General features: G+C 52.8%; 2 protein-coding genes across 4 annotated transcripts; both read left to right on the forward strand.

Annotated features, from left to right (window-relative positions):
• The first annotated feature begins 1,024 nt into the window (after nt 1-1,024).
• Nucleotides 1,025-11,610, forward strand: RAPSN (receptor associated protein of the synapse). 3 transcript variants are annotated; one of them, XM_078433452.2, is made up of 8 exons: nt 1,025-1,422; nt 1,956-2,279; nt 7,876-8,034; nt 8,548-8,646; nt 8,723-8,845; nt 9,352-9,405; nt 10,644-10,843; nt 11,300-11,610. In XM_078433452.2, the coding sequence occupies exons 1-8, from the start codon at nt 1,231-1,233 to the stop codon at nt 11,370-11,372; spliced, it is 1,224 nt and encodes a 407-aa protein (XP_078289578.1). In that variant the 5' UTR covers nt 1,025-1,230; the 3' UTR covers nt 11,373-11,610. The 3 variants fall into 3 exon arrangements, with proteins under 3 accessions (XP_078289578.1, XP_060462615.2, XP_060462614.2); XM_060606631.3 differs by having other exon boundaries at nt 1,026-1,422; nt 1,941-2,279; XM_060606632.3 differs by lacking the exon at nt 9,352-9,405 and having other exon boundaries at nt 1,941-2,279.
• Nucleotides 11,611-12,739: 1,129 nt separating this feature from the next.
• PSMC3 (proteasome 26S subunit, ATPase 3) lies at nt 12,740-18,842 on the forward strand. Its single transcript, XM_060606633.3, has 12 exons — nt 12,740-13,032; nt 13,299-13,382; nt 13,959-14,084; nt 14,584-14,688; nt 14,802-14,864; nt 15,130-15,267; nt 15,837-15,980; nt 16,102-16,250; nt 17,066-17,162; nt 17,385-17,530; nt 18,396-18,477; nt 18,657-18,842. The coding sequence occupies exons 1-12, from the start codon at nt 12,958-12,960 to the stop codon at nt 18,765-18,767; spliced, it is 1,320 nt and encodes a 439-aa protein (XP_060462616.1). The 5' UTR covers nt 12,740-12,957; the 3' UTR covers nt 18,768-18,842.
• Nucleotides 18,843-20,668: the final 1,826 nt, after the last annotated feature.

Consider the following 20,668-nt stretch of genomic DNA (forward strand, 5'->3'; position numbering starts at 1 on the left):
CTCTTGGTTTCCTCTCAGGTCATGATCCCAGGGTTGTGGGATCGAACCCCACATCAGGCTCTGTGCTGAGCATGGAGTCTGCTTAAGATTCTCTCTCTCTCTCTCTCTCTCTCTCTCTCTCTCTCTTTCTCCCTCTGCCCCTCTCCCCCCTTGCATGCTCTCTCTCTCTCGAAATAAAAAATAAAATAAATTTTAGAAAAGATGTTGCCCTTCTCCACAGTGTCTGGCACTAAAGCACATTATTAGGAACCTTTCCAAACTGGGAAGGGGATTGGAATTGGGACACTTTTTAAATGTTCAAGGGTCAACTCCTGTCCCTGGTGGGTAGTGCGCCATGGAGCAGGTGGACACAGCTCGGGATGACCTCTTGCTTTTCTACAGCTTCTTCAACACTGAGTTCTAACAATCCACCGCGGTAGGTAACGGTACTCTTGCCCAAAGTCACACGGCCCACACAGCTAATAAATGGCAGAATCAGCCTGACTCCAGAGTCCACGCTGTTCCCCACTACCCTATGCTGCCTCCTAACAACCCTGTGAGTTAGGGTTTATTAGCCTATTATTATCCTCATCTGACACGAGGAAGCTGAGGCGCAGGGGTGAATCACAAGGCTCGGGTCATACTGCGATTAAGCACTGGGTGTTGGGGACGGTGTGGGCATGTGCGTGTGTAAGAGGCCTCGGTGCAGTGCCCGGCGAATCACAGAAACAAATCCTGGGGGACGGTGGGTCTAGGGGGAAGGTTGCGATGGGGAGGGGCAGGGCTCGGGGCTGGTCAACCGCCTCACTCATCCCTGCTTCCTCAGCCCACCTCTGGAGGCAGCTCCTTGGCCAGCCTCCGGGGAGGGCCTGTCCTGCCAGGGGAGTTGGGGCCAGTTTCAGAGGTGCCGAAGAGACACCCACGGGGCTGCCCAGGGAGCAGGGTGCCTGCATCCCTGGGCAGCCAGCTCCCAGCTTGGGGTGGGTGCAGCAGAGGCCCGCATGACATTGTGGCTGACATTCCTCAGCGGCCACGTGGCCCCAACTGGCAGGGACAGCTGCGATCAGGGGCCGCACCAGCTTTGTTCCCAGGGTGGCGCCTGCTCTCCATCCAGGCCCTGCTCGCCTCCTGCCTGGTGCTGCTTTCCTGCCCGTGGCTCCGTGGGCAGCCGGCACCGTGGTCCCCGCCATGAGTGCCTAGAAGCCCACAGCCACCAGGATCTCTCCGTGTGCCGGGCAGGGCTCTGGAAGGATGGGGCAGGACCAGACGAAGCAGCAGATCGAGAAGGGGCTCCAGTTGTACCAGTCCAACCAGACAGAGAAGGCGCTGCACGTGTGGATGAAGGTGCTGGAGAAGAGCGCGGACCTCGTGGGGCGCTTCCGCGTGCTGGGCTGCCTGGTCACGGCGCACTCGGAGATGGGCCGCTACAAGGAGATGCTGAAGGTGGGCCTGGCTGGCTCCCCCCCACCGCCCCGGCTCCCGACCCTCCCGCCTCCTCAGACTCCCCCGCGTCCCGTGGGCTAGCAGCACGGCCCCGTGGGGGGCTCTGAGTCCCATCTAGGGCCCTGTGGCCTTGAATTTGGGTGTCTGAAACGGAGACCGAACTTCTTAGCTTCAGAGTTCGGGGATCTCCTGGCCAGGTCTGAGAAGGCTCCAGACTTCCCTTTTGGGATTCTGAGTCAGAACCCCAGGGGACGTGGAGATCCAGGTGGAGATCCAGGTTTGGGGCCGGGAGTGGGAGGCCCATGTAGCCTCGGGCCGAAAGGTGAAAGCTATGGATCTGAGTTTGGTTTCAGGGCTGACACTTCTCGCCTATGGCTGGGGAGCAGAGAACTCGTCTGAGGCCGGGCTGGGTCCGAGCCGGGGGCTGGGTCCTAGGCCTCGGCTGTGAGGCAGGGAGGAGGTTTGGGTCGGAGGCTCAGAGTCCAAGTGGAAGACACCTGCCCCCACCCTCCTGGCAGTTCGCTGTGGTGCAGATCGACACCGCTCGGGAGCTGGAGGATGCTGACCTCCTTCTGGAGAGCTACCTGAACCTGGCGCGCAGCAACGAGAAGCTGTGTGAGTTTCACAAGACCGTCTCCTATTGCAAGACCTGCCTTGGCCTGCCTGGCACCAGGGCAGGCGCCCAGCTCGGAGGCCAGGTCAGCCTGAGCATGGGCAATGCCTTTCTGGGCCTCAGCCTCTTCCAGAAGGCCCTGGAGAGCTTCGAGAAGGCCCTGCGCTATGCCCACAACAACGATGATGCCATGCTCGAGTGCCGTGTCTGCTGCAGCCTGGGCAGCTTCTATGCCCAGGTCAAGGTGGGCCTGGGCCCAGGGGGAGGGAGGGCGGCGGAGGGCTCCGGTCCCCTGACACCCTCGCACAAGCCCCGCTCCCCATTCAGGACCTCGCTGAGTCCTCCCACGTAGGAGGGTCTGAGAGGGATGGTAAAGACTCACCAGGAAGGGCAGAGACAGAATTCAAACCTTGGTCTGTCTGCCTTCCTGGGAAATGGGAGGCTCCTGTGTGAGGACAGGCCAGGAAGCCGCACTGCCGTGTGTTTTGCTGTGTGATCTTGGACACAGCACCTTTCCTCTCTGAACCTTGGTAGATGCAGCTATAAAATGAGGGAGAATAGGGCCCACCCTCCAGCATGGTTGTAAGAATTCATTCATCAAATATGTATTGCCGGGCTCTGTTGGCTTGGGATGTAAGCAGGGAAAACAACAACAAAGCCTCTGGCCTTGTAAAGGTTGCATTCTAGAAAACGACAAATAAACACCATCAGTAAGTCAATCATACAGCATGCTAGAAAGTGCTTAGGAGAGGGGCGCCTGGGTGGCTCAGTCAGTTAAGCATCCGAACCTTGATTTCGGCTCAGGTCTTATCTCTCAGTTTGTGGGCTGGAGCCCCACGTAGACTCCGTGCCGACAGTGCAGAGGCTGCTAGGGATTCTCTCTCTCTCTCTGTTTCTCTCTCTCAAAATGAATATGTAAACATTAAGAAGAAGAAGAAGAAGAAGAAGAAGAAGAAGAAGAAGAAGAAGAAGAAGAAGAAGGAGGAGGAGGAGGAGGAAGAGGAGGAGGAGGAGAGGAGGAGGGGGAGGAGGAGGAGGAGAAGAAGAAGAAGGGGTAGAAGAAAGTGCTCAGGAGAAAGGAAAGAAGGAAAAGGGGGTGGGAAGCGCCAAGGATGGAGTGTTGCAGCTTCAAATAGGGTGATTGGAAGGCTTCATAGAGGTGGCATCAGCCTGGTGATTGGAAGCAGACGAGAGGGTGAGCCGTGCAGAAATCTGGCAAAAGCATGAAAAAGGAGACAACAGCTAAAGCAAAACCCTGCTCTGGGCAGGGCAGGAAAGGGAAATAGCTGGCATGTTCCAGGGCTGATGGAGGCCAGCATGATGGCAGCAGGTGTGTGAGAAGGAGGTAGGAGGTGGTGAGGTCCAAGAGGTAAGGAGGGGGGAGGGGAGAAGGCAGATTGCGAATGAACTGATGGGGGCAGTGACCACAGGCTTCTTTCTGGTCCAGTGTTGGTTCTCCTGGGACCCCAAGGCATCCAGGCTGCTCTTGGCCCACAGGGGCGGGGGAGGGGGGGCGTTGATGCCTGGCATACAGTAGATGCTTAATAAATCTGGGGGTAACTGGGTGTGTAAATGCTGAAAAACTGGAGGTGGGGTGTGAGGAGATGAGAGTCAGCCAGGACAACACCGAGGATTTTGTTTGCAGCAACTAGGTGTATGAAGAATCCATTCAGGGCCACCTGGGTGGCGCAGTGGGTTAAGCATCAGACTCTTGATCTCAGATCAGGTCATGATCTTGTGGGTTAGTGGTTAGAGCCCCACATGGGGCTCTACACTGATGGCTAGGGGCCTGCTTGGGATTCTGTCTCTTCTCTCTGCCCCTCTCTGGCTTATACTCATGCTCTCTCTCTCTCAAAATAAATAAACTTAAAAAAATTTTTTTGAAGAATCCATTCAGTGAGATTTGATAGGATGGGAGAGGGACGAGGTGTCTTAAAACCTTTTTTATTACAAAGAAAAGTAACCATATAGGAAAATAGAATACTATAATGAATCTGCATATACCCACTTAGATTTAACAATTATTAATATTTTGCCATAGTTGACTTACATATTTTAACTGAAGTGTTATGATATGAAATTAGAGATATCGTGGTATTTTACCCCAAAGTAGTTCAGTATGTATCCCTGAAAGAAAAAAAAAAAGACATTTTCTTATATAAGGACACTTTCTTACATAATCACAATTATAAATTTCTCTGCTTATGCTGAAAACACGCCTTTACCCTCAGCTTCTATAAATTGGAACACAAGTAAAAGGCACATGTGCAGCAGGAATTACGTCCCTTAAGTCTTTTCCAACAGAAAATTTCTCCCCTTTATTGTCTATGATTTAAAATGTTTAAAAAAGTTTTATTTATTTTTGAGACAGAGTGGGGAGGGAGGGGGAGAGAGAGAGAGAGAGAGAGAGAGAGAGAAGCAGGTTCCAAGCTGTCAGCACAGAGCACGATGCAGGGCACGAACCCACGATCCGGGAGATCGTGACCTGAGCTGAAGTCAGATGTTTAACCGACTGAGCCACCCAGGTGCCCCTTTATAATTTTTATCGAAGAAGGCACCCATTGCCCTGTAACACGTTTCATCTCACTGTCCCATTGCTTCCGCAAGGAGTCCTTTGACTTGGTTTTTTTCTCTCCTTTGCCCCCTGGGAACTGGAACTTAATGACTTGGGAAGAGTCAGGTCACACGTTTTTGGTAAGAAGACTGTGTAAGCCCTGCTGCTTACCTCGTGTTGTATCAAATCCGATAGAGGGGGCGACAGCCTGATCCCTCTGTTTGAGGGGTCGCATTTCTCTTTTCGTGACCAGCAGGTGAGCTTGGGGTGTTGACACTGTGGCTCCCTGTGAATATTCAGTTCTGCAGTAACATTTCCCATAACGGTTTTAGCATCTAGTGATGTTTGTTGTCTGAATCACTTCTCTTATTTCAACTGTAATGAAATGGCGATTTCCAAGCTCTTACCATTCCTTCTATAATTGCTGCCCGGATTTCTCGGGAAGGACGAACTCTCCCCCTTCGCGTGGGGTAATTGGCTCCTCCAAAACACAGTTCCTACAGGAAAGGTGGAATAAGTACCTTCCTCTTTCCTTTCATTACCACTTTCGTAATAAGGAATTGTTGTCATAGCTGCCTTCAAGGATCAGATCACTTATTTGTTTTGCTTTCTTCTTTTGGAGTATCATTATAAAATCCTGGATTTTAAAAAATATTCAATAGTCTTCAGTTAATTTCAGTATTGTTCTTTGCAATGGTCAAATTATCTTTTTTTTTTTTTTTTTTTTTTTTTTTTTGAGACAGAGAGAGACAGAGTGTGAGCAGGGGAGGAGCTGAGGGGAGGGGGACACAGAATCCGAAGCAGGCTCCAGGCTCTGAGCTGTCAGCACAGAGCCCGACGCGGGGCTCGAACTCACGGACTGTGAGATCATGACCTGAGCTGAAGTCGGATGCTTAACCGACTGAGCCACCCAGGTGCCCCTACAAGGGTCAAATTATCTTAACTTTAGTTACCAGAATTCCTTCACTATGGCTCCTGTGTCCTTTTGGCAAGACTTCATTTAAACACTGAAAGTGTTCTTGTTTTCTGGAAGAATAAGCTGTCTCAGGCTCATTTTGTATATTTGCTGCCCCAGACCTGGAATTAGCCATTTCTCTGGGCTGTTTTTAGTGGGAAATTGTATTAAAGACCAAACATGGGTTCTCAAGGTGCTCATTGCAACTGGGTTGTCATGGCTTCTAAATCTTTTTAGTTGCCAAGACAACTGAAGTTTATGCTAATATTTGCAATTCAAATCTAATGTTTCAGGATTTTCCGTAATTTATTTTAATCTTGATTTTCTTTTCTCTTAGGCTGAAAGTGTTGTCTTTTAGCAACATAATTACGTATTTTAACATACAAAATACACAAAGTACTTTCAAAAGACAATACCAATATTACTTAAAAGAAAAAGACAACTGAAAGATGTTTAAGATTTCTTTGCTGTTTGGGGCGCCTGGGTGGCTCAGTCGGTTAAGCGTCCAACTTCAGTTCAGGTCATGTTCTCGCGGTCCATGAGTTTGAGCCCTGCGTCGGACTCTGCTGACAGCTGGGAGCCTGAGGCCTGTTTTAGATTCTGTGTCTCCTCTCTCTCTGACCCTCCCCCGTTCATGCTCTGTCTCTCTCTGTCTCAAAAATAAATAAAAACATTAAAAGAATTAAAAAATAAATAAAAGATTCCTTTGCTATTCTTTTGTCTTTATCATATATTCTACTGTGGATGAACTGTCCAACTACATATATACCAAGGTCATCTGAAATAATTTTTTCTGTGTGGTTATGTTAATATAATACATTATAATGTAATAATATATTATAGAATTATATTTAATATTATATTGCAGTATCATTATAATAATAGTATAATTAAACATTATAATTAATTAGAATATTAGTATGATGATACGCAATTAGGGTCATTTATTTAAATTTTCTTTTTCCTTTTCTTTCTTTTTTTTTTAAGAGAGAGAATGTGAGTGAGGGAGAGGGGTAGAGGGAGAGAGAGAGAAAATCTTAAGCAGGCTCCACGTAAGCACAGAACCCGATGTGGGGCTCAAACCCACGATCCTAGGATCATGACCTGAGTCGAAATCAGGAGTCCAACGCCCAACTGACTGAACCACCCAGTTGCCCCCTTTTATTTAGGATTTAAACAAAAATAAAAAAAATTTGAAGCTGTAAAACATTTACATGGCTTCACATTAAAAAGTATCTAACAAGGGGCACTTGGCTGGCTCAGTTGGTGGAGCATGTGACTCTTGACCTTGGGGTCCTGAGTTCCAGACCCATGTTGCATAAAGATTACTTAACTAAATAAAACTAAAAAGTATGTAACAAATTTTGTGAGGAACTGGTTTTTATTGGGGTTATCGAGAATTCTCTTTCAGTCATATTAACTGGGAGATGCTTGTTAGCTATTAAGCGAGAGATCACACAGATTTTCTATGAGAAAGGACAGAGCAATGGGGCTGTAGCTGAAGGGGGACATGAGGTCAAAAGAAGGTTGTTTGATTTTGATTTATTTTCTCTAATGAGGTAAGAAACACCAGAATGCGTTTGTACACCGATGGGCATGATCGAGTTGAAAGAGACAGGGGATTTGTTCCAGAGCTCCATGGAGGGACTGACATCTGTGGGAGCCAGGGACCCTCCTCCACGGTGGCAGGAGGGAGGCAGAGAGTGGTCGATCTCGCGGGTTTGGTGGAGAAGGTGGAGAGGGGAGAGTCCTTTTTGACTTTCTTCTGTTTTCCCTGAGGACATTGGCATCGCCTCCTGATTTGGAGGTTGGAGGAGCAAGAAAGGACAAGGGAGTGATTTCTTTGCCTCAGTGGTCTGTTCTTCGGAGCAGACTGCGCTGGCAATCGGTCACTGAGCTTTCGGTGAGCACCTGCTCTGGGTACCAGGGGGCAGATGCTAGGGGTGGGGTGTCTGGTACTCTCCCTGCCACGTGTCTCTGAAGCTAAGGGGCCCCACTGGGACCCAGTGAGGAGAATGAGTACCTTCTCATTCATTCCTTCACTCAACAATAGTCATGATGTGTCTACTAAGTGCCAAGAACTGTGCTAGGCTCTTGGGATCCGTCAGCAAACCAGATGAAAGTTCACGGAGCCCACACATTTGCACCGGCTGTTCCCCCTGCCGGGATCACTCTATCCCTGGATTCTCAAAGGAATGACTGAACGCCGGTGGGGCCTGTGGGTACCCCTGATTCCTGGAGAAGCCAGACCCTGGAGCCCTTGACTTAGAGGCAGCTCCTGCCATTCGGTGTGTCCCATCTTGTCCCACCTCCTCTCTGTGTTCCCCGCAGGACTACGAGAAAGCCCTGTTCTTCCCCTGCAAGGCCGCAGAGCTCGTTAACGACTACGGCAAAGGCTGGAGCCTCAAGTACCGGGCCATGAGCCAGTACCACATGGCCGTGGCATATCGCCTGCTGGGCCACCTGGGTAGCGCCATGGAGTGTTGTGAGGTGGGGCAGGAGGGAAGGGCGGCAGGTGGAGGGTGGTGGTGTGGGCCAGGGTGTCCTCCTTCCACATCAGCCCACTGAGGGCCCCAAGATCTGCCCTTGGCCTCGCTTCTGTAAGAGCCCCTGAAGGATGCATTTATTCCACCATCCCCAAACCTCACTCCCTTCCAGGCCCTTCCCTCTGCCCACCCCATACACACCCTCTGTGGGACACTTTAAGTAGGAAGAGAGCCAGTCACTGGAGGTCCACTGACCTGGGTTCAAATCCTAGCATTGCCACTTGCTAGCCGGGTGGCCTTGATCAAATCACTTCTGCTCTCTAAGCCTCAGTGTCCACTCCCCTGGGTGTCGCGAGGCCTCCGTGGTTCAGCGCGTGGGGCCTCAGCACGGTGCTAGGTGTACTGGGCTCTGAGGATGTTGGCGATCCCTGGCCACCCTTGTCAGCGGGGCCCACTGAGCGATGACACCCCAGTGGTGGGCAGATGAGCAGGCCTGAGTGACCAGCCTCCCTCACAGGAGTCTATGAAGATTGCACTGCAGCATGGGGACCGGCCACTACAGGCACTCTGCCTGCTCTGCTTTGCTGACATCCACCGGAGCCGTGGGGACCTGGAGGTGAGGTCACTGGAGAGAGGAGGGAGGGGTTGTAGGCCTGGCCCAGTCCGACTCCACCCTCCACCTGGCTGTGCAGACAGCCTTCCCAAGGTACGACTCCGCCATGAGCATCATGACTGAGATTGGAAACCGCCTGGGGCAGGTGCAGGTGCTGCTGGGCGTGGCCAAATGCTGGATAGCCAGGAAGGCACTGGACAAGGTGAGGTCGATCTCCTTCCTACCGTTCCCGGCTTTCCCCACTGCCCCTATTTGGAGCCGGTGGGTCACCCAGAAATCTGTGGGGCTGGTTCTGGGCAGGACTCTTTCGGACACTTTGTCTGACGTCAGGCTCACCCGAATCCGATGAGGCGGGTACATTCCAAGTCATTTTCCCGACTCAGAGAAGGCCCATGAGGTGCCCAGACCCACAGCTAGTAAAGGGCCAGAACTGGGTTTGAATTCAGGATGCTTTAACTGCTTTCATGATTTCACGACACCCAAAGAGACAGAAATGTTCTTCCTATTCTGTATCTGAGTAAACTGAGGCAGCAGGTGACTTGCCCATAGAGCTCTGCGACTGTGCTCCAGCCTCCTTCTGCTACATGCACACACAGGGCAGCTGCCCAGCTCCCTCCCCAGGCCCACCCCTCCCTAGCCCTCCCTTTCCTGTGAGCCAGGGCCTCTGTCAGACAGCTCTGCCTGCGGCCCTGGCCCCGTGTCTTCCAGGCTCTGGATGCCATCGAGAAAGCCCAGGACCTGGCCGAGGAAGTGGGGAACAAGGTCAGACCTGATTCTGTCTTCTGGGTCTGGAGTCAAGAGCCCAAGGTGGGATCTTGGGTGTGTGGGGAGGGCTGTCCTGAGAGCCCACACATGCCCTGAGCCCTTTTGGATCTCCAGGAGTTGCCCCACCCGTTCCCAGACCCTGGCTGTTTCTCTTCCACACAGAGAGCACTTTAGAGGGCAGGGCAAGAATTCCATAGCTCAGAGGAGATCAGAAGTCCTCAGAGCTTGATGGGCATTAAAACCCCTAACAGTGGGCCCCCCACCCACTGAGAACTGGGCACGCACAGGTTCTTCTGGGTATTGATCCCAGTCATCACTATCTCCCTGCAAGGTGGGTACTGCAAGCCCCATTTTACAGCTGAGGAAAGTGAGGCTCAGAGAGGTGCTCCAGGTCCCACACTTGGGACCTGGTCAGTTGTTTTTTTTTTTTTGTTTTTTTTTTTTTAATGTTTTCTGTATTTTGAGAGGGCATGAGCGGGGCAGGGGCAGAGAGAGAAGGGGACAGATGATCTGAAGTGGGCTCTGTGCTATCAGCACAGTGTGAAGCTTGAACTCACGAATCGTGAGATCATGACCTGAGCAGAAGTCGGACGCTCAACCGACTGAGCCCCCAGGTGCCCCGGGACCTGGTCTGTCTTAACTCCAAAGCCCATGTTCCTTCCATAGTGCATGTGGCCTCTCAAATTTAATAATTGTATCCAAACCTTTAAATGTTGAAAATAGACTCAGTGTTTCTTCAAGTCTTCTAGAAGATGTGAAATCCTCTGGGATCCGGTGTACATCCCAACTAAAATGCCAAATATCTTTGGTTTTGGCTAGATTACACCCAGTTTTACCCACATATCTCAGGTTGGCCAGAAATGCTGATGAGGTGGTGTATATATTTAATTAACAAAAACAGGACAGCAAATCAATTATTACAGAGTCCTTGCAGCAGATTTTGTCAATAAAATGCTTCAAAAACATGGGATTCCCAGCTAGTTCTAGGGGTGAGGACCACCTACTTCATCCACCTGCTCATTCTGCATGAGGGGAAACAAAGGCCCAGGGAGGGCAAGACGTTTTTTCCTGGGCCCATCAGGAAGGCCAGAACGCAGCCAGGACCGGGCCCTGTGGGTCCTGACTGCCTGGTGGTCCCTCGGGGACAGCCTCCGGGGCTGGACAAGGAGGGAGGCTCTCCAGTAGTGACTTGGTCTTGTCCCCTACACCCACCCTCCCGTCCCTGCCGGCCCCAGCTGAGCCAACTCAAGCTGCACTGCCTGAGCGAGAGCATCTATCGCAGCAAGGGGCTGCAGAGGGAGCTGCGTGCGCACGTAGTGCGCTTCCATGAGTGCGTGGAGGAGACGGAGCTCTACTGCGGCCTGTGTGGCGAGTCCATAGGCGAGAGGAACAGCCGGCTGCAGGCCCTGCCCTGCTCCCACATCTTCCATCTCAGGTGAGGGCTCCTGGCCGGTGGGCAGGGGGCACCCAGGGTCCCTTTGGGGTACGCTAGGGCCCCAGCTGGCCTAACCACGATAGTGACACTGAACATAGTGCTCTCTGCATTCCAAGCCTGTTCTAAGTGCTTCCCCTGTTATTAACTCAGTGAATCCTCCCAGCAGCCCTTTGAGGTGGCCATTATCCTCCCCAAAGAGAATTCAGAGAGGCCTCTCAAAGGCCATGAGATTCAGACACCCAGGGCTACACAGGTACCGGCCTCCATGCCCATCTCCTGACTCCTGGCCTTCTGGAAGGCTCGGGACAGAGTGCCAGGGGCAAGCAGGATCCAGGGGGCCCTACCCTCTGCCTAGACACCTTCCCAGATCCTACAGAGGGGAGGGGAGGAGAGAGAGCCCAGGCCCAGGACGGAAGCATGGGTTCAGTGAGTGGACAGAGCCCTTCGCGTCCCCAGGTGCCTGCAGAACAATGGGACACGCAGCTGCCCTAACTGCCGCCGCTCATCCGTGAAGCCTGGCTTTGTGTGAGTCCCACCGGCAGTCTCGGGCTTCTGCTTCACTTCCCCATGCTCCTTCTCCACCACCGTGCGGGGGTCCCCTGACTGGCCATGCCTTGGACCCTCTTTAGTCCTGGGGCAGCCGCCAGGGCCTCCTCCAACCTCGGTCAGGCCCCAGGGCCTGCCCACTGTTGCTCGTCCAGGCTCAGCTGCCCTCGCTGACTCTTTGTACTTTGCTCTTTATAGAAAAATAAACTGTTTGTACTTGACCCCAGCGATTCTGACTCTTTGTGGGTGTGCTGTGGCCAGCACAGACAGGACAGCTTCTTCTTCTCCAACTGGTCTTCTTGACCCCTGTCAGGCAACTCTGACAAGTGTGAATTTGGGGTCAGCAGCCCCTGTGCTGACACTGACTCACCGAACAACCTTGAGCAAGTCACGTAGCCTCTGTGATCGTCCACACATTTATCTAAAGTGGAGAATGATAGGGGTGCCTGGCTGGCTCAGTCGATGGAGCCAGCAACTCTTGATCTCCCGGTTGTGAGTTCAGGGCCCACATAGAGTTTACTTAACAAAATAAAGTTGAGAACGATAAGCCAATCTGTCCACGGGGCAGAGCTGTTGAGAGGATGGAAGAAATGCTGTTATTTGCAGAGGTGGCTTGCCAGCCTGAGCAAGCAGCTGCAAATGCTGTTATTTAAAGAAATTTCTGCCTTCAACTGCTTCCAAGAAAACCATTACACAGATTCTCACTGTATAGGGTTACTTGTGATGGTTTGACTTAAAATATACGCTTACATGAAGTACATTTTAGCGGTGCCCTGGGTCTCACCTCATGGTAATAAGCAGAGATCCTCCACAGCAAGGGACCCAGCTACAACAAATGGGTCTCATAAGATCCAGAGGTCTGCCCTACTCCTTGAAATGACAAGAAACGATTACAGACGTTGAGTCATAATGTTTTTAATTGTGGAGACTGTTGTCAATTGAGCTCTTTCCACGTGGGCAGTTCTGTGGCACCTGCTCAGAAAAGCAGCAGCGATTTCTCTTTAAAACTGATGAATGATTCTCTCAGGTGACCCTGGGCATGCCCTGTTTTTGGCTCGTTGCACACGGCTAGCCTATGTTGTCTATGGTTTGGGAGGCAGAGCCATCGCGCGAATCCCCTAATTCCTAGCTGCGCCAGATTCTGAGGTCAAGTCACCCCTTTGAACGTGCCCTTTCAATTACCGGCCAGATTAACACTACATTTCCCAGACACCCTGCAGGCTCCTTTCATTGCTCCCTCCCCTTCCGGTTTTATATCCAGGCCCCGCCCATTGCGCGCGCCGACCAATAGCGCACCCACCTTTCGCTCCTGGTTTAAACAGGACGAGGGCGGTAACGTTCCTGGAGCAGTAGGGGGAGTGAGGGGCGCGTCCTGCGGCCCGGGTTTTGTCTTTTGAATCGGAGTAGCAGATTCGCTCTGGCCGTGGAGGACGGAGCTAATTCGGTTAAGAGTCAGGACTTGGGGAGAGAGGCCCGCCACTAGTCAGAAGCAGGCCTTCAGAAAGAAAGTATTAATCTCTCGCCGCAGTTCCTGTCCAGTCCGATCTTCGGTCTTCTCCTTTCAGAACATGAATCTGCTGCCGGAACTGGAGAGTCCAGTGACTCGGCAGGAGAAGATGGCTACCGTGTGGGATGAAGCTGAGGTGCGCGCTGGGAGGGTTGGGGCTCCCGGAGCTGGGGCCGGCGGGAAGACGCCCTTGGCGGGAGGGTAGGAAGTGGCTGGGGGAGTCAAGATCTAGCCTGGTCCTGGGGTCAGGGCCGCTTGGGATGTGGGCCAGGGTTTCGACTCCTTCATTCTGGTTTTCTGGGCTGGGAAGCTGAAGCTGTGAGTGGGCTCGGAGGACGCGGAATCCTTGCCCTGAGTTTAAATAAAAAAAAAATTTTTTTGTCTCTTTTTTTTTTTTAACAGCAAGATGGAATCGGGGAGGAGGTGCTCAAGATGTCCACAGAAGAGATTATCCAGCGCACACGGCTGCTGGACAGTGAGATCAAGGTGGGCTCACAGCCCCAGGGGCAGCGAGGCCCCCGCAGGGCAGACCCTAGAGATCCCAGCAGCTTCTTTCACTTTGTTCTCGGCCTTGCCAGGAGGACTTCGGGCCCGCGGATCAAGAAAGAAGAACTAAGCCTTAGAAGGGACTCGAAGAGGGTCAGGGTGGTGGGAGGGCAGGTCAGACAGGAGGAATCATCAGAATGCTCTTTCCAACGAGGTCTTTATTCCTCTTGAGAATCTTTCTCTTAGGAAGTCCCCAGTTTACAGATGAGGAAACAGGTTTCTATTGTGGTGAAGTACCCAGCCCTTAATTAGCAGCAAAAGCTAAAACCTGTATTTGCTTGATTCAGGGCCCTGCTCTTTTTCCTCTGCCACAACTGCCTCAGGAAGTTTCCACACTGGCCTGTTTTGACCTCTGCTGGATGTGGACACAGTCAGGTTCACCTTTCAGAGAGCCTTAGAGCTGACTGAATGGGTGCGGGAGGTCCCCTTGGGCAGCCTGGGCTTCACCAGTTACAGGGTTCTAGGGATAAGCTGAGCCACAGCTGAACATTTTGCTTCCACTTGCCCTCATCCCAGATCATGAAGAGTGAAGTATTGCGAGTGACCCACGAACTCCAGGCCATGAAGGACAAGATCAAAGAGAACAGTGAGAAAATCAAAGTGAACAAGACCCTGCCGTACCTTGTCTCCAACGTCATCGAGGTGTGTGTGTATGTGGAGGGGAAGAGAAAGGGTTAGCGGGGCTTGGAGGCAGGCAGCCTGCGATGGTGCCGTTGGAGAAAAAGTGGGTGAAAGTTTTGAGGCCTAACTTGCATGTTAGAGCTGTACCTCGTGAGGCCCCCTCCCTAGTGTGCACTTCCGGGGCTCTACACACACACACACACACACACGTGTGTGTGTGTGTGTGTGTGTGTGTGTATGATATATATATGATATATATAATATATGATATATATATATATAACCTGAAAAGGCCTCAGAAGCCTCACATGTATCCTCTTTACTAGGGGGTAGAGAGCTGTGTGCAGAGAAGCAGAACCTAAACAGATCTTACCAGTCCCCTGGCTTATCAGCCACACCTTTGCTGGGCTTGCGGCTAGTCTCAGGAGTGGGGTGGATTGTCTTGGCCCCAGAAGCACTGGGCTTTGGGGAGTTCAAGGGCTGAGCAGGGCCTCTTGACCTGAGTTTTTTCCCTTCCTAGCTTCTAGATGTTGATCCCAATGACCAAGAGGAGGATGGTGCCAATATTGACCTGGATTCCCAGAGGAAGGGTAAATGTGCAGTAATCAAAACCTCTACCCGACAGGTGAGGCCAGCTCAATGCTAGGAGAACTGAGGAGGGTGAGGAGTGGATGTGGGACAGGACTAGGGAGTGTTCTTGAGGGCAGTAACAGACTGCACCTGGAATTTTTCATACAGACATACTTCCTGCCTGTGATTGGGTTGGTGGATGCTGAAAAGCTAAAGCCTGGAGACTTGGTGGTGAGTGGTGTCCCTGAGCCCAGGCAGGGCTTTTCCAGTGAGGTTTCTCCCACTGGCTAGCTGAGCCTCTGCCCCAGGCCCAGTTCAGTGTTGGCCCTAAATCTCAGCAGAACAGCCCAGAGAGTCCGAGCTTTATCTGCCTGCTCTTCGGTTCTTGTCTTTCCTAGTCCTGTTTTTTCTTTTCACTCTACAGACACCTATCACCCAGCCAGTTAGTTAGGCCTTGAGCTGGGACAAATCTGAAGACTTTGTGCTCTGTCCCTAGGGTGTGAACAAAGACTCCTATCTGATCCTGGAGACCCTGCCTACAGAGTATGACTCACGGGTGAAAGCCATGGAGGTGGATGAGAGGCCCACAGAACAATACAGTGACATTGGGGGCCTGGACAAGCAGATTCAGGAGGTGAGGGAGGCACCGGCTGCCACTAGTAGCCTCGCCAGCCTTTTGTTTTTCTGATTCATTGATCAGAGCACTTAGTGCCAGTGTGCCTCCTATCTTCCATCCTACGGTGGTAAGAGGGTGGGTGCCCTATGACAGTTTAGGAGGCTGAGGTCCAGAGAGATTAAATGACTTGTCGAGGGCCACAGGAAGGTTAGGGCCAGAGCCAGGACTGGAACTCAGGCTCCTGGTTCTTGTCCCAGTGCCTTTCTACCATATCCTGCTATTTCTGGAGCGACCATAGCCAGCCCTGGTGGGAGTGAGCATTCTGCATCTATTTTTTTAAGTTAATTTATATATATATAAAAACTTGAACTCACAAACCATGAGATCATGACCTGATCTCAAGAGTTGGCCACTGAGCTGAGCCACCCAGGCACCCTGATTCTGCATCCTTTTGATGCAGGGAAGAAGAGAGCAATGTCTCTGAATAGGAGGAGTAGGAGGGTTGCAGGTTGGGGTTGAAGTCATTAAGTGTTAGGCTCGGAGCCCTCAGGGCTTCACTCTCCTCACCCAGGACTTCTTCCTGGCAGCTGGTGGAGGCCATTGTCCTGCCAATGAACCACAAGGAGAAGTTTGAGAACTTGGGGATCCAGCCTCCAAAAGGGGTGTTGATGTATGGACCTCCAGGTACGGGGAAGACCCTGCTGGCCCGGGCCTGTGCTGCACAGACCAAGGTGAGTGCTTTGGGAGGGATGAGGAAGAAAGGGGCAGAAGCTAAAGCGTTACCAAAGGGACTCAAGAGGGACCTCTCTTGGTGCCTTTGGCCTGATATGGATCACCGTGCCGCCTCATCAGGCTACCTTCCTGAAGCTGGCTGGCCCACAGCTGGTGCAGATGTTCATTGGGGATGGTGCCAAGCTGGTCCGCGATGCCTTTGCCCTGGCTAAGGAGAAAGCTCCATCCATTATCTTCATTGATGAGCTGGATGCCATCGGCACTAAGCGGTAGGGGGATGCTGAGTGCCTCCAAGGAGATTGTTCTAAATCCTGTTTCCCCTGCTGTCCCATTCTTCCCCTGGAGCAGTGGCAGCTCTCCTCTCGTGGTTTTGCTTCCTGAATTCTCTTCTAACTGGCTTCCCTGCTGCTTTTCTCCTGACCATCTATTCTCCTCACGGCTTCCAGCATGGTCCTTTCATACCTGCTTGCTTCACTCCCATGTACCCCATCCCTCACACAAACATCCTACTTAAAATCCTCCATGGGCCCTGCATTGCTCCTTGGGATAAATGCTGGACTTAACCAGTCCCCTGTGTGGCTGTCCCTGCTCCTCTCCACCTCATCCTGGACCTGCCTCCGCCCCCACCTCTTCACAGCATCCTTCGGGTTTATAGGCCTGCTCCAGCTCTGTGCTGAGAGAGATTTTGCACTTACTGTTCCCTCTGTGGAATGTACTTTTCCCCTGGTGTGTTTTCAGCCTGAGGGATACTTCCTCAAGGATGCCTGCCTGGGTTTTCCCTTATGCTCCAAGTCTGGATCCCATATTTCTGAGCTATAAGCCCAGTTTGCAGTGGCACATTCATTGGTGGATAGCCCAGGCAGTGGCTAGTTTTGCTCACTGTTTTATTCTCAGCCTGGCTGATCCTAGGAGCCTCTCCAGTGTCTGACACCTTCCTTATACCAGTCCTGGGCTGGGGGCCCCCAGTTGAGTGAGACCTTTCTCTGTCCTGGATGGTTGGGTTAGGCTTCCAGTGGGTGGAGGAAGGGAAGGCTGTCCTCGAGTTGTGGCCTCACCAGTGTCTCGGGCCTCTTGTGTGCCCCAGCTTTGACAGTGAGAAGGCTGGAGACCGGGAGGTACAAAGGACAATGTTGGAGCTTCTGAACCAACTGGACGGGTTCCAGCCCAACACTCAAGTAAAGGTGGGTATTGTCATCATGGATGGAAGAAAACAGGGTTTAGAGGGCAGGGGACCTTCGCAGTCACATAGCTAGTGCAGCTAGAGTTAGAATTGAGATTTAACACACTTGTTGTGTGATCTGGACCCTGGGCTATCTCTCTGCCTGTCATGGCCTTGAGTGTTGTCTGTCTGTCTGGGAGCCCCATCTTCCTCAGTTCAAGTTGATGCTTCTCCTCTTGCTTAGGTAATTGCAGCCACCAACAGGGTGGACATCTTGGACCCCGCACTTCTCCGCTCAGGCCGTCTGGACCGAAAGATTGAATTCCCGATGCCCAACGAGGAGGCCCGGGCCAGAATCATGCAGATCCACTCCCGCAAGATGAACGTCAGGTGAGCAAGGGCATGAGCAAGGTGCTGAGACCTGAGGGGAACAACAGAGCGGTCTCTGTGGCCTTCGTACAGTGTGCCCAGGTCTCTACCCGCCCCTTCTCCCCTCCCTGTTCACACACAACTATTCCACGTGCTGGCTTCCATTTCTCCCCGGAAGCCTGAGATAGAATCTTGCTGGGGTCCAGGCCCTGATTCTGGGTGCTCTGCTCCTTACAGTCACCCTGCCTCCTCCTCCCCCATGATCTGAAGGTGCACAGGCTTGAGGCCCTCCCGTTTCCTTGACTCTCCTGCCCCAGCAGACGAGCACAGCTCAGAATAGCTTGAGCACAGCACAGAGTAGCTCAAGGGAATTCAGCCAGGGGCCAGATGGACTTGGATTTAGATCTGTGTGACCTCTAGTAGGTGCTACCATCTGTCTAAGCCTGAGTTTTCCTCTCTCGTACTTGGGGGTAATGGCACTGCCATTCACTTCCTGCCATTCATTTCCTGGCACCTGAGACTGAAAAATGCTGTGCTGATGCAGGGCTGATGCTACCGGAAAGAGAGGGAGATGACCATCCTTTGTCTCTACAACCTCTTGCTCCCCTGCCGCAGGCTGAATCAGTCCCTGGAATCTCAGGGACTGAGAAATCTCAGATTTCTAGAAAGCTAGACCCCCAGAAATAACCTGGTCTCTGCTTTGACCTACCCTCTTTCCTCCTGTATCTTGTACTGAGAGGAGAACAAGGCATATTGGGGAAGGGACTTGTCGACGTCACCAGGCGAGTGGGCCTTGCTGCCTGATGGGGAGTGTGGGAGGACATCTCCCACCCCTCGCCGTAAGTAACTCAGTCCTGTGGAATCTCTCCTCCACCCCCACACCCAGTCCTGACGTGAACTATGAGGAGCTGGCCCGCTGTACGGATGACTTCAATGGGGCCCAGTGCAAGGCCGTGTGTGTGGAGGCGGTGAGTGCTGGGGTGCGGGAGTGGGTTGCTTTGAGCCTTCTTGCCCCCTTCCCTGAACAGGATGGGGCGTTTGACTGGTGGAGACCGCTGCGGGGAAGAGGCTCAGAGGGCTGAGGCCTCTCAGAGCCGGGCCAGGGGTGTGGGAAGGCACCCTTCGAGCCTGTGTGTCCTGGGTGCAGGGCATGATCGCGCTGCGCAGGGGCGCCACAGAGCTCACCCATGAGGACTACATGGAGGGCATCCTGGAAGTGCAGGCCAAGAAGAAAGCCAACCTGCAGTACTACGCCTAGGGGGATGCCTGCGCACCTGCTCCCTGGTCTCACGCTCGTTACAGTTCATAATAAAGGAAGGCTTCAGGTCCCGGGCACCTGTCTGTTTTCCCTTCCCGGGCTCTGGGTGGAACGGTGGAGCGTGTGCTCGAGGCTCCTTCCCCAAGTGCTGCTGCCTGGAAACCCGAGACCGCCGTGGGCCTCACACCAGTTGTGAGGCAAGGCCCTCCGGGAAGGATAGCCTCGTGCTACACCTGCTGCGTGGGGTCTTCTGGCCCCCCCACCCCCCACCATGTCCCTCCAGATCCTGTTCCCATTCCCTGGCCCCTGTCAGCTCTAGAGGTTGGTGCCTTGCAGCTCCAGGACAAAGGTCCTGACAGAAGCCAGCCTTTCCCCTTTTACATTTTTTACATTTTGGTGCTCTCATCCCTACTCCCAGGTAAAGCCAGGCTCTAGGTGTTTCTCCTTGAAAGTCCTCCCCTGCTTCCTGGCCCCTGAGCCTCCTGTTCCTCCACATGTTCCCATTAGCTCTTTTGGCCCATTTTTCTCTTGCTGAAAAATGAACCTTGAGCAAGAGCAGTGAGAGTCCTTCTAGGCCTAACCTCTGGTTCTGGTGTGTTCTCCCCCAGTCCTCAGTTCTGCCGTCAGCCCCACTCCCCATCAGGCCCCTGTCCTGTTTCCTTTAGGATCTCGTTGGTCCTCTCCTGTTCACTCACCTTCCAGCTCCCCCGCATCGTAGCTGGCCTGGTGTGGTTCGCTGAGGGCTTGTTCTGGGTCCCGTGCCGAGCAGGTCTTGTGCATGGTTTGATGCAGTTATCTTAGCATCCACCGATGGGATAGTCTCCTTTCATAGATGTGTTTACACACCTGGGCCAGGGTTGCTCTTAGGTGGTAGCATAGCTGGGATTGGAACCCAGGACAGCAAAGCCCTTCTTTCCGCTCTGCTGTTAGCAGTTTTGCTGGGCCCCAGAATGCCTTTCCGAATAAGAGCCCCTCGGAACTCTTGTCAGCTCTTGCCCTCTAGCAAAAGCCCCTACATGCACCTTTTCCCTGTACTCTCCCCTGGTGGGGGTTGGGGGAGGCCTACCACAGTGGGCTACTGACTGAGCTGGCCTATCTGAAGGGCTTGGCTTCCTGCTAGCTTCCTCACCCTGGCATCCCAAGGCTTCCACACTGCCTTCTAGAGTGCTGATGCTCCCGGTGGCAATCCCCTTGACTTCTGCCTCCGGCCTGAGGTGCTCCCAGTACAGCCTCTGAGAGCTTCTGGTTTCTGTCCCCTGTCCTGGATTTGGCCACTTGGCTTCTGCACTCTCTGTCCCTTCTAGCCAGTCATGGCATTCACCCTGTGGCACTGTAGTGAACCCACAGGAACCCCCTCCCACCCCACCTGCTTCTTCATCTATAAATGAGGCCCAGCTGCCTCTCTGGGCAGGCTGAGTGCAGTGATTGAATGTGCACCTGCCACCCGCAGGTAGGAGCCCCAGTGCTGCTGAGGAGAGGATGGGGGCTGGTCAAAAAGCTCTGGATTCGCTTCCAGGCCTGGGCTCCCCACACCCTGGATGTGTCACAGCCAGGTGGGGCAGCTCCCTTTTTGCTGACAGAGCTACTGGGTCAGAGCCAGGCACTCCCGGCTGAGGTTGCCACGAATTTGGGCTTCCCAGCCCCCGTACTGGACTCCACGATGGCACAGGCACCACTGCTCTCAGCCAACGGGCTACTGGAGGTTGTCCTGCTTGGTGTGGAGAGGAGAGGGGACTCCGTTTCCCCTCTTCTGCTTTCTTGGGCTAGCACTGAGGGGAAGGAACACCCCCCGGTGCCTGATGCTGTCCTTACATTCAGACATCCAGAGGAAGTGAGGATGTGTGGTTTAGAGTAAGGACCCCCTAGTTTTTCTTTTCTAATTTCATGGAAGCAAAGCTGGA

This window comes from Panthera onca, chromosome D1 (assembly GCF_046562875.1).
Source record: "Panthera onca isolate mPanOnc1 chromosome D1, mPanOnc1 haplotype 2, whole genome shotgun sequence".
Taxonomy (NCBI): domain Eukaryota; kingdom Metazoa; phylum Chordata; class Mammalia; order Carnivora; family Felidae; genus Panthera; species Panthera onca.

Coding starts and splice junctions, on each gene's coding strand:
- RAPSN (XM_060606631.3), top strand. CDS start 1,231: ATGGGGCAGGACCAGACGAAGCAGCAGATCGAGAAGGGGCTCCAGTTG. Junction 9,406..10,643: donor CCGAGGAAGTGGGGAACAAG/GTCAGACCTGAT, acceptor TGCCGGCCCCAG/CTGAGCCAACTCAAGCTGCA. Junction 10,844..11,299: donor TCCCACATCTTCCATCTCAG/GTGAGGGCTCCT, acceptor TCGCGTCCCCAG/GTGCCTGCAGAACAATGGGA.
- PSMC3 (XM_060606633.3), top strand. CDS start 12,958: ATGAATCTGCTGCCGGAACTGGAGAGTCCAGTGACTCGGCAGGAGAAG. Junction 13,033..13,298: donor CCGTGTGGGATGAAGCTGAG/GTGCGCGCTGGG, acceptor TTTTTTTAACAG/CAAGATGGAATCGGGGAGGA. Junction 15,268..15,836: donor TGGACAAGCAGATTCAGGAG/GTGAGGGAGGCA, acceptor TCTTCCTGGCAG/CTGGTGGAGGCCATTGTCCT.